This window comes from Eriocheir sinensis, chromosome 4 (assembly GCF_024679095.1).
Source record: "Eriocheir sinensis breed Jianghai 21 chromosome 4, ASM2467909v1, whole genome shotgun sequence".
NCBI classification, from domain to species: Eukaryota; Metazoa; Arthropoda; class Malacostraca; order Decapoda; family Varunidae; genus Eriocheir; species Eriocheir sinensis.
In genome coordinates this window covers 1531214-1547217 of record NC_066512.1, presented here as the reverse complement: position 1 = coordinate 1547217, position 16004 = coordinate 1531214, and the positions used below count along the sequence as shown (strand labels likewise).

At 45.8% G+C, this 16004-nt stretch overlaps 1 protein-coding gene across 8 annotated transcripts in view; it reads left to right on the top strand.

The window, feature by feature from the left end:
• The window catches only part of LOC127007891 (uncharacterized), a 212392-nt gene that overhangs the window by 145814 nt on the left and 50574 nt on the right, over positions 1 to 16004 (top strand). For all 8 annotated transcript variants that reach the window (XR_007760681.1, XM_050879351.1, XM_050879345.1 and 5 more), the window contains one exon: positions 6746 to 6843. Coding sequence is in view for 7 of the 8 variants with exons in the window: in XM_050879351.1 (XP_050735308.1) it covers positions 6746 to 6843 (98 nt within the window). In the remaining variant the exon portion in view is untranslated. The remainder of the gene's footprint in view (positions 1 to 6745; positions 6844 to 16004) is intronic.

Genomic DNA, 16004 nt, shown 5'->3' with positions numbered 1-16004 from the left:
TGAAGATGCTGGTTAACTCTTGCATAAGGGGTTTGGACAATATAGGGATGAGCATGAGTAGAAAGTGCAAGTGTGCATTGATGCCGAGGGCCACGGAGGGGGAGGCATGCAGTTAACAAGTTCAGAAGAGCAGTCAGCATGAAAATATTGATAGAAGATGAGAAGAGAGGCAACATGGCGGCAGAATTTGAGGAGGTAGAAGACTATCAGTATGTAGGAGGAGAGCTGATGAGACAAGAGCCTTTGATTCCACTCTGTCCAAGGAGAGCTGTGTGAGTGGACCCCCCATGAGATTTTTTGCATACTCCATACGAGGGCAGAATAAGGCCCTGTAAATGGACAACAACTGTGCGGGGGGAGAAGAACCCCCTAGCGGAGAGCGGCAGTACAGAACGCCAACCTCGAGGAAGCTGATTTAGTAGAGGAGATGAATATGAAGTTTCCAGTTGAGATTGCAGAGTTAAGAGGATAGACCCGAGGATGTTTAGTGTTGAAGAAGGTGATAGCTGGGTGTTGTTGTTGTCAAAGAATGAAGGGGATAGTTGTTTGGAAGATTGTGTCGGCGAGTGGATAGGTGGAGAAACGCTGTGTTTTGAGGCGTTGAGGACACCAGGTTCTTCTTGCCCCAATCCGGAAATAATAGTAAAGGTCTGAGGCTAAGCGTTCTGCAGCCTCCAGCCTTGAAGTCGTTAAGAAAGTTCCTGTGGGTGGGTCTTCTATTAAAGTTGAGTAATGCAGAGTGGAATCATCGGTACGATAGGAATGGATAGGACATAGTTCGTTTTGGAAGAAGATCATCAATGAACAACAGAAAAGAGTGGAGATAGGACCAGAACCCTGTGGGACACCACTGTTAATAGGTTTAGGGAAGAACAGTGACCGTCTACCACGGCAGAAATAAAACGGCGTAGAAAACTGGAGATAAAGGTACAGGAAATCCCGATATCGAAAGCTCGATGTCTGAAAGATTCGGATATCACTGAGAAGTGAAAAATATGGACAATTTTAGGTTCACCGAAGACATGCTTCAGCATATCTGAAAATCGGTGACAGTTTCGGCATACTGTTTTCGTACCCGATGTGTCTATATGTCGTGCTTAAGCGCCTTGTGCCATCAACAACCCTCCACTTTTACTCGCTCCTGCGTGTTTTTTATCTGCCTGCATCATGGCTCCCAAGCGCCCATGATCCTTCATCCTCCTCTGAGCAGCCTCAAGAAAAAAGCAGCACAAGATCTGACCCTTGAGAAAGAAGCTAGAGATCATCCTGAACGCATATGAGGAAGGCCAGGGTGTCGAAGTGACATGTCAGGTGGCATATGGGTCTTGCACCTTCCACGGTGGGGACAGTGACAAAGAAAAGGCCATTACAAGAAGATGGTGACAACTGCTGCAGAATTTCCTTCAGCCTGCAGGATCACCAGAGTCAGGAAGCGTCCAGACTGGAGAAGATGGAGCAGTTGCTGGTGGCCTGGATGAGCGACTGACTGCAGTGCAAAGAAAATACCTATTTAAACTTGCTCTAATTCAGGGAGCGAAGCACGCAGCGCCCTGTGGGGAAACATACAGCCTGAGCGAGGAGGCAGTGGGCGACCGGACCAGCCGGACCTTCGTCAGGTTAAGCAGTCAGTCAAGGGAGCTGGAGGTTTAAAGGCCAGTCGAGGGTGGTTTGACCGCTTTCGCCCAAGAAGGGCGGTCTCCTCTCCAGCAGCGTCACGGCTTCAGGGAGAACATGGCCGCCAAGCGCTGATAAAGAGGCTGCTGAAGCCTTCCTGCCCAGTTCTTGAAGGTGATTGAGGATGGTGACTTCTCCCCAAAGCAAGTGTTCAACATTAGTGAAACTGGCCTCTACTGGAAGAAGATGCGTGAGTGAGTACCAAAAATTGAGCTTCACTGTTATTTTAGTTATTTTGTCTTGAAACGTATTATGAAAAAATAGTGGTGTTTGCTTTCGTCCGATAGATTGTGTTAAAAATTTAACAAAATCCCAGCAGTGGAGTTAATGAAGTAGCTTTCTGTTATGGTTTAGTATTTATTGTTTGCCTATTAAAACAGTGTTTCCCCAACCTGGTGGGCGCGCCCTCTTCTGCAGGCCCGTGGGAGTATGTTTTCAGAGGGGAATGGGGACATCGTGAATGCAGTCATTACCTAATGGGGGCTCTTGTGCTGAAAGGTTAGAAATCCTGTTTTAAAATTATATGTACAGTGGTGTTGCATCCATCATATTAGGACTTACCTAAAATACAGTGGTGTTCCAGTGACTTCCTTAGCTATTGTTTTTTTTTTTGGTACATGTATTTATTGTTTGTCTTTAAAATTATTTAAAAATATAACAATGTACCACAGTGGTGTTGCCGTGACTCTCTGTATTGTTTGTATTGTTTATTTTGTTTATTGTGGTCCAAGGCTGGCCGAGATAGCAACCTCAAAACACTAGCAGTGAGCTTCAACTTTCCTCCCATCAATGAGATAGCTTGACCCGAAGCTCACTGCTAGTGTTTGAGGTTACTAATCTCGACCAGTCTGTTCTAATCAGTGGTGGACGGCGGCAGGAGTGTTGCCAGCTGTACAGTGATGTTCCTGTTACATTCTGTATTGTTTAGTATTTACCGCGTATTGTTTGTCTATAAAATTATTTAAAGAAATATATGTACAGTGGTGTTACCGTGACTTTTGTGTTTTGTTCTTATTATAAACTGTCTTTAAAAGTGCTTGAAAATATATAAGTTGAGTCTCCAGCAATAATGGTAAGCGCGACAGATGCGTCACGATCAGCTGATCAGCAGAATGGAATGTGGCATCGTCCACCCATTTAAAGCCTCTCTGCTTCGTTCCCATTCATTAGCCTACCCTTCACTCCCTTACATCACACCATCGCTTTACCGCTTTCGTAATCACGTTATCACACCCAGGCCTGCATAGTCCATTGTCTGAATCAAATGTCCAGCCGATAGATCAGCTGATCAGCAGAATGGAATGTGGCACCGCCGCACCCTTTAAACCCTCAGCTGCTGTAGTTTCCCATTCATTCGCCTACCCTCCACTTCCCCTACATCACGCCGATCATTCGTAACTCCACTCGTAATCACGATATCACACCAGGTCTGCATGGTCCCATTGTCTGAATCAAATGCCAGTCGCACTTCCATCATCCTGTTATGATGTTAAAATGTCTTTCAAATAACAACTAAAAGTACTACAGTTAGTATTACCAGGACTACAGATACAAATTATTATTCCGTGGCAGAAACGATTGCTCAAGTTTGTGGAATATCTATCACTTTCGATCAATTAAGGTGAAAACGAGCCGTTTAACAAACACACACACACACACACACACACTCCATGTCCCACTATCCCATCTGTGAGGACTGCAAAATAGAGACAGGTCCATTATTTATCCTTACTCAAAAGATATGCATTATTTCCCTCACGGTAGTATTGCAAGGTGAAAGAGATGTGATTGAGAAAATGTGAGTGGAGGATAAGGCGAAGTAGATAGATGGGAACAAGAGAAGGAAGTGGGTTGGGGCCGGGTGCTGTGGTGCCACCATGCGTGCAGTACAAAACTTAAATAAAATCAACAACGGTAGTTCATGTGACACTGCATATGGTTTAGTATTTGCTATATATTTGTTTTGTCTTTAATATTATTTAAAATATAAGTACAGTGTGGTGTTGCGACTTTCTGTAATGTGTATTTATTGTTTGTCTTTAGAAATTATTTTTTAAATATATGTACAGTGAATTGTTGCTAAATCCGTCATGTCATATTTTTTCCTAAACATTTGCACTAGCTTCTACATATTCACCAAGGAGAATGGCGGCACCTGGATTTAAAGCTGACAAAGGACACGCCTTCACGTTGGCGCTTAGTGAAATGCTGAGGTGATGTCATCAAGCTGAAGCCTCTTCTAGTTTATAGCCATGAGAACCCTCGGGCACTGAAAACACTTCCTAAGCCATCACTACCTGTTTACTGGAAGTCCTCTAAGAAGGCATGGGTTACAACCAGCATTTTTCACGACTATATCTACAACTACTTCTCTCCTTTCGTCTCCGCTACACCTCCGCAAACAACCTGGCGAACAAAGCGTTGCTTCTCTTGGACAACGCACCAGCACTTTTTTACCAGCGATGGTCGATTGGTGTGCTAACGTGCAGGTGTGCTTTCTGCCCGAACACCACATCGCTCATTCAGCCATGTGATCAGGGGTTGATTTGACATTCAAGAGTTATTACGCCAGAAGAGCAATGCATCGCTGGCGTTGCTCACAGAGGCGGCATTATCGATGGTCCTCAGGCTTACTGGAAGACCCGATATCAAAAGGCCGTCGAGATGATTAGCGGCGTGGCAGGAGATCACTCCTGTAACCATAGATGCCGTGTGGAGGGAAACTATGGCCACAGGCTGTGCATAACTTCACTGGCTTTGCTGTGCCGACACTGCCGCCCTCAGCAAGGAGATTGCTGCCTTGGCCAATGAAGCTGCCCTCGGAGACGGAAAGGAGGTCTGAGAGAGGCGTGCAGCAGCTCCTCAATTCTCGACGTAATCAGGAGCTAACAGCATGAGACCTCTTGGAACTCGAGGAGACCAGGACCGATGCTGCCGACCCAGTCTCCGTCCTCCTCTGACGATCACGCAACTACAAAAGGCTTTGGAGCTCTACTACGAAGCAAATGACTTCTTGCTCCAAATTGACCCTGATATGGACAGGAGTTTTAAAGTGCGTAGCTCTGTAAAAAGGAGCCATACGATTGCTACGAGGAGCTCTTGAGGTCCAAGCAAATGGAAAAGAAGCAGCAGAGAATCACAGCTTATTTCAAGCCAGCTTTAGCCCCACAGCCATCAACAGCACACCGCAAGCAGTGATTGGGCAGCAAGTGTCCATGTCCAGTCCCCTCCACTTCAACGCTCATCACTTAGCGTTGCCAGTTTATGAACCTTGCTTGACTGATCAAACACATCCCAGCCAGCGTGAGGAAGCGTGAGGGTGATGGAGGGTTGGGGGGGCTGGAGGTGTGCGGTGGTGTACTGTTTGGCACGTGTTCCGAACACGAGTGTCAAACTGGCCTTTCACAGCTTGGGAAGTAAACATTGGCAATGTTAAGTGATGAGTTGTAGTAGTGTGACGAGTTAGAGGGATTGTCCTAACATATGTAATGCATTTCTATAACAGTAAAGGAACAGGAAATGGTAATTGTTTTAATTATTTATGAGACCTTGCGTTTCATTGTATTGTGAGTAGTAAATTGCTTTTAAGCATAGTTATATTTAACTTTTTTTCTTTTTTTTTTTTTTTTTGCTGGCGCTGGTCCCTAACCCCCTATTTATTAACAATCCTATGGAAAGCGATATCTGAAAATCGATAAACGAAGGTTTTTCAGTCCCTAACCCTTTCAGAGCATAAGGATTTACAGAGAGAGTATATAGAGTTTCTAACGCAGAGAAGGATTTTCTGTACAGAAAGATAGGGGCTCGTGGGAGGGTAGTTTGGAAAGCAAAGATTTGTGCCAGACCCTATCAAAAGCTTTGATATGTCCAGCTTAATAGCAAAGTTTCTAAAAGGCTGACTAAGAGGATGACCAAGAGTCAGTTAAGAAGGCTAGGAGATCGCCAGTAGAACGCCCCTTGCAGAACCCATACTGGCGATCAGATAGAAGGTCAGAAGTGGAAAGGTGCTTTTGAATTGTCCGGTTAAGGATTGATTCAAAAGCTTTAGATAGACAAGAAAGTAAAGCTATAGGACGGTTGGATAAAAGTAGACAAGGAGACAAGACTATCCGAGCCTAGCCCAGCCCCTGTGTGCTACAAATAGGTAAACACATACACACACACACACACACCCACACACACACACACACACACACGGCCCAGTAGCTCAGGGGCAGAGCGTCTGGCTCACAAGCAGAAGGACTGGGGTTCAATTCCCCGGCCGGGTGAAGATAAGTTGGGTTTATCTTCCTTCACGTGTAGCCCCTGTTCACCTAGCAGTGAGTAGGTACGTGACGTCAGGCAAGGAGTTGTGACCTCGTTGTTGCGGTGTGTTGTGTGTGAGTGGTCTCAGTCCTACCCAAAGATCGGTACTACGAGCCCTGTGCTCTTCTGTAGGGGAATGGCTGGCTGTCTCGAGAGAGACCTGCAGCAGACCAAGAGGTGAGTTACACACACACTGCAGGAAGATTTAAATGTACCACCATAATCTTATTATGCGCCTCCGTGGTCTAGTGGTCAGCGTGCCTGGCTTCTACTCCGCGGTCATGGGCTCGAATCCCGGCCCGGGCAGTCGGCGTGCATCTCACCCAGCTGTTCATCCTCCCTCTTGGGCTGGTCGATAAATGGGTACCTGGGGAAACCTGGGGAAGGTAAACTGGTAACCCAAATGTCACACTGGCCCTGTGTCCCGGGGTAATGGGCTCCCTCCCACCACTGGCTCAAGGGCCAATGTTACGGAGATGAGCACTGAGCCCATGCACTGCTACAGCCTATGCCCCCAACTTTACCTTTACCTATAATCTTACTAACATCACCCTCATTGAAGCCTTTCATCTATTTATAAGTTTCAGTGAAGTCTCCTTGTGCCCTTTGCCTTCCTAGAGAATGCAAATCTAAATGTTGAAGACTATTCTTAGATGGATAGTTTCTCAACCCCTGAAAAGTTTTGGTCATCCTCCCCTGCAGTCATCCAACATATGAAGGGTTGGTGGTTGGGATGAGGTCATTAAATTCTCCTCCTCCACCCCAGAGTACACATGGGTGGATGAGGACTACTTGGACGAGCTGATTGAGCCCAGTCCGAGTGATGAGCACGAGCCGGGGTCATCCATCCTCTCCAGAAGGCAGGTAGGCACACTGCTGGCCTCTCATGTGGATCTGATCTGCTGTCGTTCATGCCAGGGCTATCAAAGTGGAGTTGGCAACTACAGTACCCTCCTGAGTTTCACCCTTGCTTCGTTCTGAAGGTATAGCGCTAAACTCAAGGATTGGGAAACTCAGGGTATTGAAAACACTGAAAAAGCACTTATTGGTTCTGACCCGTGGAGAAGCTGACTTTTTTTTCCACTTTACTCCCTTGTTATCTCAAAATACATACCTTGGTAAAAGGAAGAATATTGGAAGTGAGCACGGGTCCTTTTAAAGCCACAGTTGAAGGCGGCTGCCTTACGATTGGCTGGCAGTTCTAAAAACATGCTTGTGATTCGCTGTGAGTCCGATGACGTCATCGACGGTGCTAACCCAATCAGCAGCCTCGCTGCCTTAAGGCGGTGTCACATTGGCTGTTTTCCTCCAACCGGCAACTCCAACTTTTTAGGGTGTGCGTGTGTGTGTGTGTCTTTGTTGTTACTCGATCCACATGTTTATCTGGTCGGAGCCTAGATGGGTGGGTTGGCCACAGTGGTGACAATGAGAACTGGCATGGAGGAACCACAGACATGCCACACCCACAACAGCTTCTTCCTGACATTTAACTGCAGCAACAAGTCCATAACTTGGGTAATGGCAGCACAAGCCGCGGCAGCCCTTACTTTAGCAGACGACGCCATGTTAATACAGGGCAAGTGCTTTGTTTACGTTGTGGATGTGGATACAGGTAATCGACCTTGGCTGTGTGTGACGCACACCTGGAAAAGTTGGAGTTGCTGGTTGCCCAAGCTGCCGCCAACGCGGTGGGAAGAAAAAGGCCCAGTGTGACACCATCTTACGGACAACCGACAACTCGCTCCCGGATGGGCACACGGGCGTTGCCAGTAGCCACAAAGGTTAAAGGAAAATGGCTAGTGTGACACTGCCCCAAGGCAGCGAGGCCGCTGACCGGGTTAGTGCCGGCAATGATGTCATCAGACTCCCAGCGAATCTCAAGTGTGTTTTCAGAACTCGGCCAATCGTAAGGCTTCATCTGTGGCTTTAAAAGGACCCGTTCTCTCTTCCTGTTTTCTTCCTTCTTCCAAGGTATGTATTTTGAGATAACAAGGGAGTAAAGGAGGAAAAAGTCAGCTTCTCCACGGGTTGGAACAAATAAGCGCTTTTTCAGTGTTTTCAATACCTCGAGTTTCGCGATCCTCGAGTTTAGTGCTATACCTTCAGAACAAAGCAAACGCAAAACTCGGGAGGGTACTATACTAGGAAAAGTATTGGTGCCAATACTGATCCTTGAGGCACTCCACTATCTACAATTCTCCATTCCAATTTCATGTCCTTTACCACTGTTCTCATCTCTCTTCCCCTTAAGTAACTTTCCATCCAGTTTTTCATTTTCCCTTTCAATCCTCCTTTATTTTCCAGCTTCCATAGTAGTCTTGTGTGTGGAACTTTATCAAAAGCCTTCTTCAGGTCCAGATACATGCAATCCACCCATCCGTCCCTCTCCTGTGTTATGTCTGTCACTCTTGAGTAAAAGCTCAGTAAGTTTGTTACACATGAGCGCACTTTTCTAAAGCCATACTGTTTTTCTGTAATTATATTATGTTCTACAAATTTTGTCCATTGTTTCTTTATCACTTTCTCGCATATTTTACAAACTACACTGGTCAATGATACTGGTCTGTAGTTGAGAGGTTCTTCCTTTTTCCCACTTTTATATACAGGACCACCTCAGCCCTCCGCCACTCCTTTGGTACTTTACCAGTTGATATTGAGCACTTTATGATATCATGTACCGGTCCAACCAGCTGATTTCTGCATTCTTTCAATATAAAGCCTGAGACTCCATCCAGTCCTATTGCTTTCCTCTCTCCAGCTCCTCCATTGCTTTATACATCTCCTCTTCAGTTAGAATGACTTCATCCATTGAACATTATCTTGTCATCTTGTGGTTCACTGAACTGTGATTCTTTTGTAAAGACTTGCTGGAACCTCTTGTTTGGCAGCTCAGTCATGTCTTTAGGATCTTTGAGTATCTTATTTCCATCTTTCAGTCTTTCTCCCTTGGTTTGATTTTTCCATTTATGAATCTATAAAACAGTTTAGCTTCTTCCTTGCACTTTTCAACAGTATCCTTTTCATATCCTTTCTCTTCTTCTCTCCTTATTTTCATGTATTCATTTCTTGCTGTCTTAATCCATAAACTGCGCAATTAAGATTCGGGAATAGCTCCTGGGTGCGCAATAAATGGCAAAACAATAGCCTGGTGGAAAACAATTTTTAGTATTACAACACCCAAGAGAGACATGTTGAGCACCAAATAGTGCAAAAAAAAAAAAATAATAATAATAATAATTCACTTACTGTGGTGATGATGGTGGGATAAAGGTTGCGGATATGAGGCGACCTTGGGGGCGCTGGTAGTGACGGGGTAGATAGGACGGTGGCAGAGGGAAAATGACACACGGCACAGTCACGCCTGAACATTCTCTTGCCACTAATTATTCATTCCAGTTACAACAAACAAAATATATCACAGGAAACATCACTTTGTCAGTTTTGATAATCAGCCTCTTGCGCATCATTATCAAGAGGCCAGTCATTAGTCACACCAGCAATATTCTTGTCAAAGTTATGAATGTCACAGCTTCAACTGGAAATCTGATCCATCAGACCAGACGAATAGAGTGAGCGTTGTCTCGGCGTCTCTGAGACTCCTGTTCTCCTCTGCCTCCCCCTCCTCTCCCACACCAGCTTACACCCCTCCCTCACTCAGTTCATTAACTGAGTCTTCTCCTATACCTCCACTCTCATTTTCCTCATCTTACTGCCACTCTGAATCATCGGACAGTGATGATGGTGTCAGTGAGTGACTAGGCCAGCTAGTAACTTTCCACACTGTTGGAGAGGCAGTGTGTCTGTGACCTTGAGGGCCAGAAGCATGCTCAAGCTTCCTCAGACCAGCTGAATCTGATGGCTGAATGCAATCTGAATCACTGTCTCTTTCAAATTTGTCTACTACTATTTTTCTCTTTATCAATACTTTCTTTTTATCCCTTCCCATGTCTCCCCCTCGGTCACGACCGCAGGAGCTATATGAGGCTGGTTGGAATCAGTAGATGACATAATTCTACTCTCCATGGCTGCTAAACAGCAACTAATATGACGATGGTGACTACATGGTGCGAAAGAGGGATGAGGTTGCCACACGAGGTTCATTGGAATATACTTTGGCATCGCGGGAAATATAAATATTCACCTTGGAACATGTGTCATCTTAAGATGTCTGGCACAGTCTAACTCATAGCATCTTGAGATGTCTGGCACAGTCTAACTCATAGCATCTTGAGATGTCTGGCGCAGTTTACGGGTTAAAATCTTCTTTATTCCTTTGATTCTTACTTCTTTTCAATCTCTTCCACGCTTTGTCTCTTTTTTCCTTTGCATCGCACATCTTGCATTAAGCCAATCCTTCTTTCCTCTTTCTTTGGGTTTACACAATGGGACATGATTCCTGTCTCACATGTCTCCATAAAAACATCATACTTTTCCTGCACCTCCCTTGTTCTCTTCAACTTTTCCCAGTCTAGCTCTTCATAGTATTTCTTAAGGTTTTCCATGTCCACCTTGCTGTAGTTTCTCCTGTTTCTTCTATATGATTCGTCCCCCTCAGTGCCTTCCTCCTCTGTTTCCATCTCTGTTATCACGTGATCACTCTTTCCCAGGGGACACAATCTTAATTCATTTAACAAGTGCATTTAACACCTTCTCTTCCTCACCGAAACACAGGTTTCTGAGGCTACTGACAGCAATCTTTACTCTGTTCCCTCCTACTGTCTCTATCCTAAATTTCAATCCAAAGCTGGATGTTGCGTCTACATGCGCAACAACATCACTTGCTGTCGTGCCCACGACCTTGACTCTTCTGAATTTTCCACCATCTGGCTAAGACTTCATTGCCATTCTATTACTAAATACATCTGTGCTGTTTATCTTTCACCTAATTCTACTAACTATGTAAAATTCTTTGACTACTTGAACTCTTAAAGTGGAGCACATCTTGACCCACTCTCCCTTTGCTGAAATCTCCATCTTGGGAGATTTCAATGTTCACCACCAGCTTTGGGTTTCATCCTCTTTCACTGACCAGCCTGGTGAACAAGCCTACAACTTTGCTATCCTCAACGACCTAGAGCAGTTGGTTCAGCACCCTACACGTATTCCCGACCGTCTTGGAGACAGGCCCAACATACTAGACCTCTTCCTTACCTCTAACCCTTCTGCTTACTCTGTCAAACTGTTCTCTCCGTTGGGCTCCTCCAATCACAACCTTATTTCTGTATTCTGTCCTATCACTCCTGTACACCCTCTGGACCCACCGAAGAGGCGATGCTTCTGGCATTTTGCTTCAGCTCGGTGGGACAACCTGAGGATGTACTTTTCTGATTTCCCGTGGAATGATCACTGCTTCCAGGATAGAGACCCCTCTGTGTGTGCTCAGCGCATCACAGAGGTGATTGTCTCAGGAATGGAGGCATACATTCCATGTACTTTCTCTACTCCCCATGTAGTTTAATCACGCTTGTTCTCGTGCTGTCAAAGATAGAGAGGCAGCTCACAAAAGGTACCAGAGCCTTCGAACTCCCACTAACCATGACCTTTACATTTCCGCCCGGAATCGTGCCAAATCTATTCTTCAACTTACCAAAAACTCCTTTATCCATAGCAAATGTCAACACCTTGCTTTCTCTAATTCTTCCCGTGACTTCTGGCATCTAGCCAAAAATATCTCCTCCAATTTCTCTTCTTCCTCTTTCCCTCCTCTTCTTAACCCATGCGGCAGCACAGCCGTCTCATCTATCTCTCAGGCTGAACTCTTCGCTCAAACTTTCTGTAAGAACTCCACCCTGGATGATTCTGGGCATATTCCTCCTACTCATACCCCCTCTGACTCCTTTATGGCTGTTATTAAGATTCTTCCTAATGATGTTTTCTGTGCCCTCTCTGGCCTCAACTCTCAGAAGGCTTATGGACCTGATGGAGTGCCTCCTATTGTCCTTAAAAACTGTGCTTCTGTGCTGACACCCTGCCTGGTCAAACTCTTTCACCTCTGCCTATCAACATCTATCTTTCCTTCCTGCTGAAAGTACACCTTCGTACAGCCTGTGCCTAAGAAGGGTGACCGTTCCAATCCCTCAAACTACCGTCCTATAGCTTTACTTTCCTGTCTATCTAAAGCTTTTGAATCAATCTTTAACCGGAAGATTCAAAAATACCTTTCCACTTCTAACCTTCTATCGTATTGCCAGTATGGGTTCCGCAAGGGGCGTTCTACTGGCGATCTTCTTGCTCTCTTAACTGACTCTTGCTCATCCTCTCTTAGCCATTTTGGTGAAACTTTCTCTGTTGTGCTAGACATATCGAAAGCCTTCGATAGAGTCTGGCACGAGTTTTTGCTTTCTAAACTGCCCTCTTTCGGATTCTATCCCTCTCTCTGTTCCTTTATCTCCAGTTTCCTTTCCGGCCGTTCTATCTCTGCGGTGGTAGACGGTCACTGCTCTTCCCCTAAACCTATCAACAGTGGTGTTCCACAGGGCTCTGTCCTATCACCCACTCTTCCTGTTATTCATCAATGATCTTCTTTCCATAACAAACTGTCCTGTCCACTCATGCTGCCCGGCGACTCCACTCTGCATTATTCAACTTCTTTCAATAGAAGACCGTCACAACAGGAAGTACACGACTCCAGACTGGAGGCTGCAGAACGCTTAACCTCAGACCTTGCTATCATTTCCGATTGGAGCAGAAGGAACCTTATGTCCTTCAATGCCTCAAAAACTCAATTTCTCCACCTATCAACTGGACACAATCTTCCAAACACCTATCCCCTATTCTTCGACAACACTCAGCTGTCACCATCTTCTACACTAAACATCCTCGGTCTATCCTTAACTCAAAATCTTAACTGGAAACTTCACATCTCTTCTCTCACTAAATCAGCTTCCTCGAGGTTGGGCGTTCTGTACCGTCTCTGCCAGTTCTTCTCCCCCGCACAGTTGCTATCCATATACAGGGGCCTTGTCCGCCCTCGTATGGAGTATGCATCTCACGTGTGGGGAGGCTCCACTCACACAACTCTCTTGGACAGAGTGGAGTCTAAGGCTCTTCATCTCATTAGCTCTCCTCCTCCTACTGATAGTCTTCTACCTCTTAATTTCTGCCGCGATGTTGCCTCTCTTTCTATCTTCTATCGATATTTCCACGCTGACTGCTCTTCTGAACTTGCTAAATGCATGCCTCCCCCCCTCCCTCGGCCCCGCTGCGCGCAACTTTCTACTCACGCTCATCCCTATACTGTCCAAACCCCTTATGCAAGAGTTAACCAGCATCTTCACTCTTTCATCCCTCACGCTGGTAAACTCTGGAACAATCTTCCTTCATCTGTATTTCCTCCTGCCTACGACTTGAACTCTTTCAAGAGGAGGGTATCTGGACACCTCTCCTCCCAAAATTGACCTCTCTTTTGGCCACTTCTTTGGATTCTTTTTGTGAGCAGAGTAGTGGGCTTTTTTTATTTTATTATTGTTTACTTTTTTCTGTGCCCTTGAGCTGTCTCCTTTGTTGTAAAAAAAAAAAAAAAAAAAAAAAAAAAAAAAAAAATCCCTCTGTCAGCACCAGGTCCAGTCTCGCCGGTTCATCGTCACTTCTGTATCTTGTGTTCTCCGTCACCCACTTCATCATCAAGTTTTCCACAGTCAGTCTTATAAACCTTTCCCCCCGTGCCGTTTCACTTCCTCCACTTTCAAATGTTTCCCAATTTCCCTCCTTACAGCTGAAGTCCCCGACTAACAAGACTCTTTTGCTTGCTTTGAGTAACGACTCAGACTGTGAATGGTATCTTCAACCATGGTCTCATATGCTTCTCTGTTCCGTGAGTTTGTTCTTGGTGGTCCATAGGTTGCTATTACTGTCATCATTTCTCTGTTGTTGTTCTCCAAGTTAACACTCACTATTTCTGCCTTTCCCTCTCCATATACTACTGAGTTCACTAATACCTCCTTCCTCGTCACTATCATCACTCCTCCACCACCTTTACCCTTCCTATCCTTCCTCTGTACATTGTAATTATTATCAAACACTATTTGAGTGACCTCATTCAGCTTTGTTTCCATTAAACATATAATCTTGGGCTCTCTTTCCTTTAAGTAGTCTTGTAGTTCTAGTTTTCTAGACATTATCCCGTTGCCTCTGTGGTCTAGTGGTCAGCGTGCCTGGCTTCTACTCCGCGGTCCTGGGTTCGAATCCCGGCCCGGGCAGTCGGCGTGCAGCTCACCCAGCTGTTCATCCTCCCTCTCGGGCTGGTTGATAAATGGGTACCTGGGTAAACCTGGGGAAGGTAAACTGTGGTAACCCGGATGTCACACTGGCCCTGTGTCCCGGGGTAATGGGCTCCCTCCCATCACAGGCTCAAGGGCCAATGTTACGGAGATGAGCACCGAGGGCCATGTGCTGCCTTCATGCCTATCAACACTTTTTACTTTTACCTATAATCACACCTAACATCACCCTCATTGGAAGCCTTTCCCATCTATTTATAGAAAGTTTCAGTGAGAGAGTCTCCTTGTGCCCCTTTGCCTTCCTAGAATGGAAATCTAAATGTTGAAGACAATTCTTAGATGGATAGTTTCTCAACCCCTGAAAAGTTTTTGGTCATCCTCCCTGCAGTCATCCAACATAAGGAAGGGTTGGTGGTTGGGATGAATACATTCTCCTCCTCCACCCCCAGAGTACACATGGGTGGATGAGGACTACTTGGACGAATACTGAGTCAGTCCAGTGATGAGCACGAGCCGGGTCATCCATCCTCTCCAGAAGGCAGGTAGGCACACTGCTGGCCTCTCATGTGGATCTTGATCTGTCGTTCATGCCAGGGCTTATCATGAGCTGAAGAAATTACAGTACCCTCCTGAGTTTCACCTTGCTTCTGTTCTGAAGAGTAGCGCTTAACCATGATTGGGAAACTTGTGGGTACACACTGAAAGCACTATTGGTTCTGACCCGCGGAGAAGCTGACTTTTTTTTCCACTTTACTCCCCTTGTTATCTCAAATATACTTGGTAAAGGAAGAATATTGGAAGTGAGAACAGGTCCTTTTAAAGCCACAGTTGAAGGTGGCTGCCTTACGATTGGCTGGCAGTTCTAAAAACATTGTGAGATTGCCAGAGTCCGATGATCGCCATCGGACGCAGGCAACTCAATTAGCAGCCTCATGCCTTAAGGTGTCACATTGGTCAAGCTTTTCCTCCAACCGGCAACTCCAACTGCGGTGTGTGTGTCTGTTGTTACTCGATCCACGTGTTTATGGTTGGAGCCTCCAGATGGTGGTTGGCCACAGTGGTGACAATGAGAACTTTGCATGGAGTGTCCAGCAGATGACGCCACACCCACAACTGTTTCTTTCTTCCTTTTAACTGCAGCAACAAGTCCATAATTTGGGTAATGAAGGCACAAGCTGCAGCAGCCCTCTTACTTAGCAGACTCACGCCCATGTTGATACAGGGCAAGTGCTTTGTTTGGCGTTGTGGATGTGGATACTGGCAACTGACCTTGGCATGTGTGTGATGCACACCAGAGGAGCTGTCAGCCGTCTGCTGCCGCCAACGCAGGGAAGAAAAAGGCCCAGTGTGACACCAGGTTATGGACAGCCGACAACTCGCTCCCAGATGGGCGCATGGGCGTTGCCAGTAGCCACAACGGTTAGAGGAAAATTGCCAGCGTGACACTGCCCCAAGGCAGTGAGGCTGCTGACCGGGTTAGTGCCGGCAATGACGTCATCGGACTCCCAGCGAATCTCGTGTGTTTTCAGAACTTGGCCAATTGTAAGGCTTCATCTGTGGCTTTAAAAGGACCCTTTCTCTCTTCCTGTTTTCTTCCTTCTTCCAAGCCGTGATTTTTGGAGATAACAAGTGAGTGCAAGAGAAAAGTCAGCTTCCACGGGTTGGAACAAATAAGCGCTTCAGTGTTTTTCAATACCCTCGAAGCTTTCACATCTCGAAGTTTAGTGCTATACCAGAACAAAGCAAACGCAAAACTCGGGAGGGTACTATACTAGGAAAAGTATTGGTGCCAATACCGATCCTTGA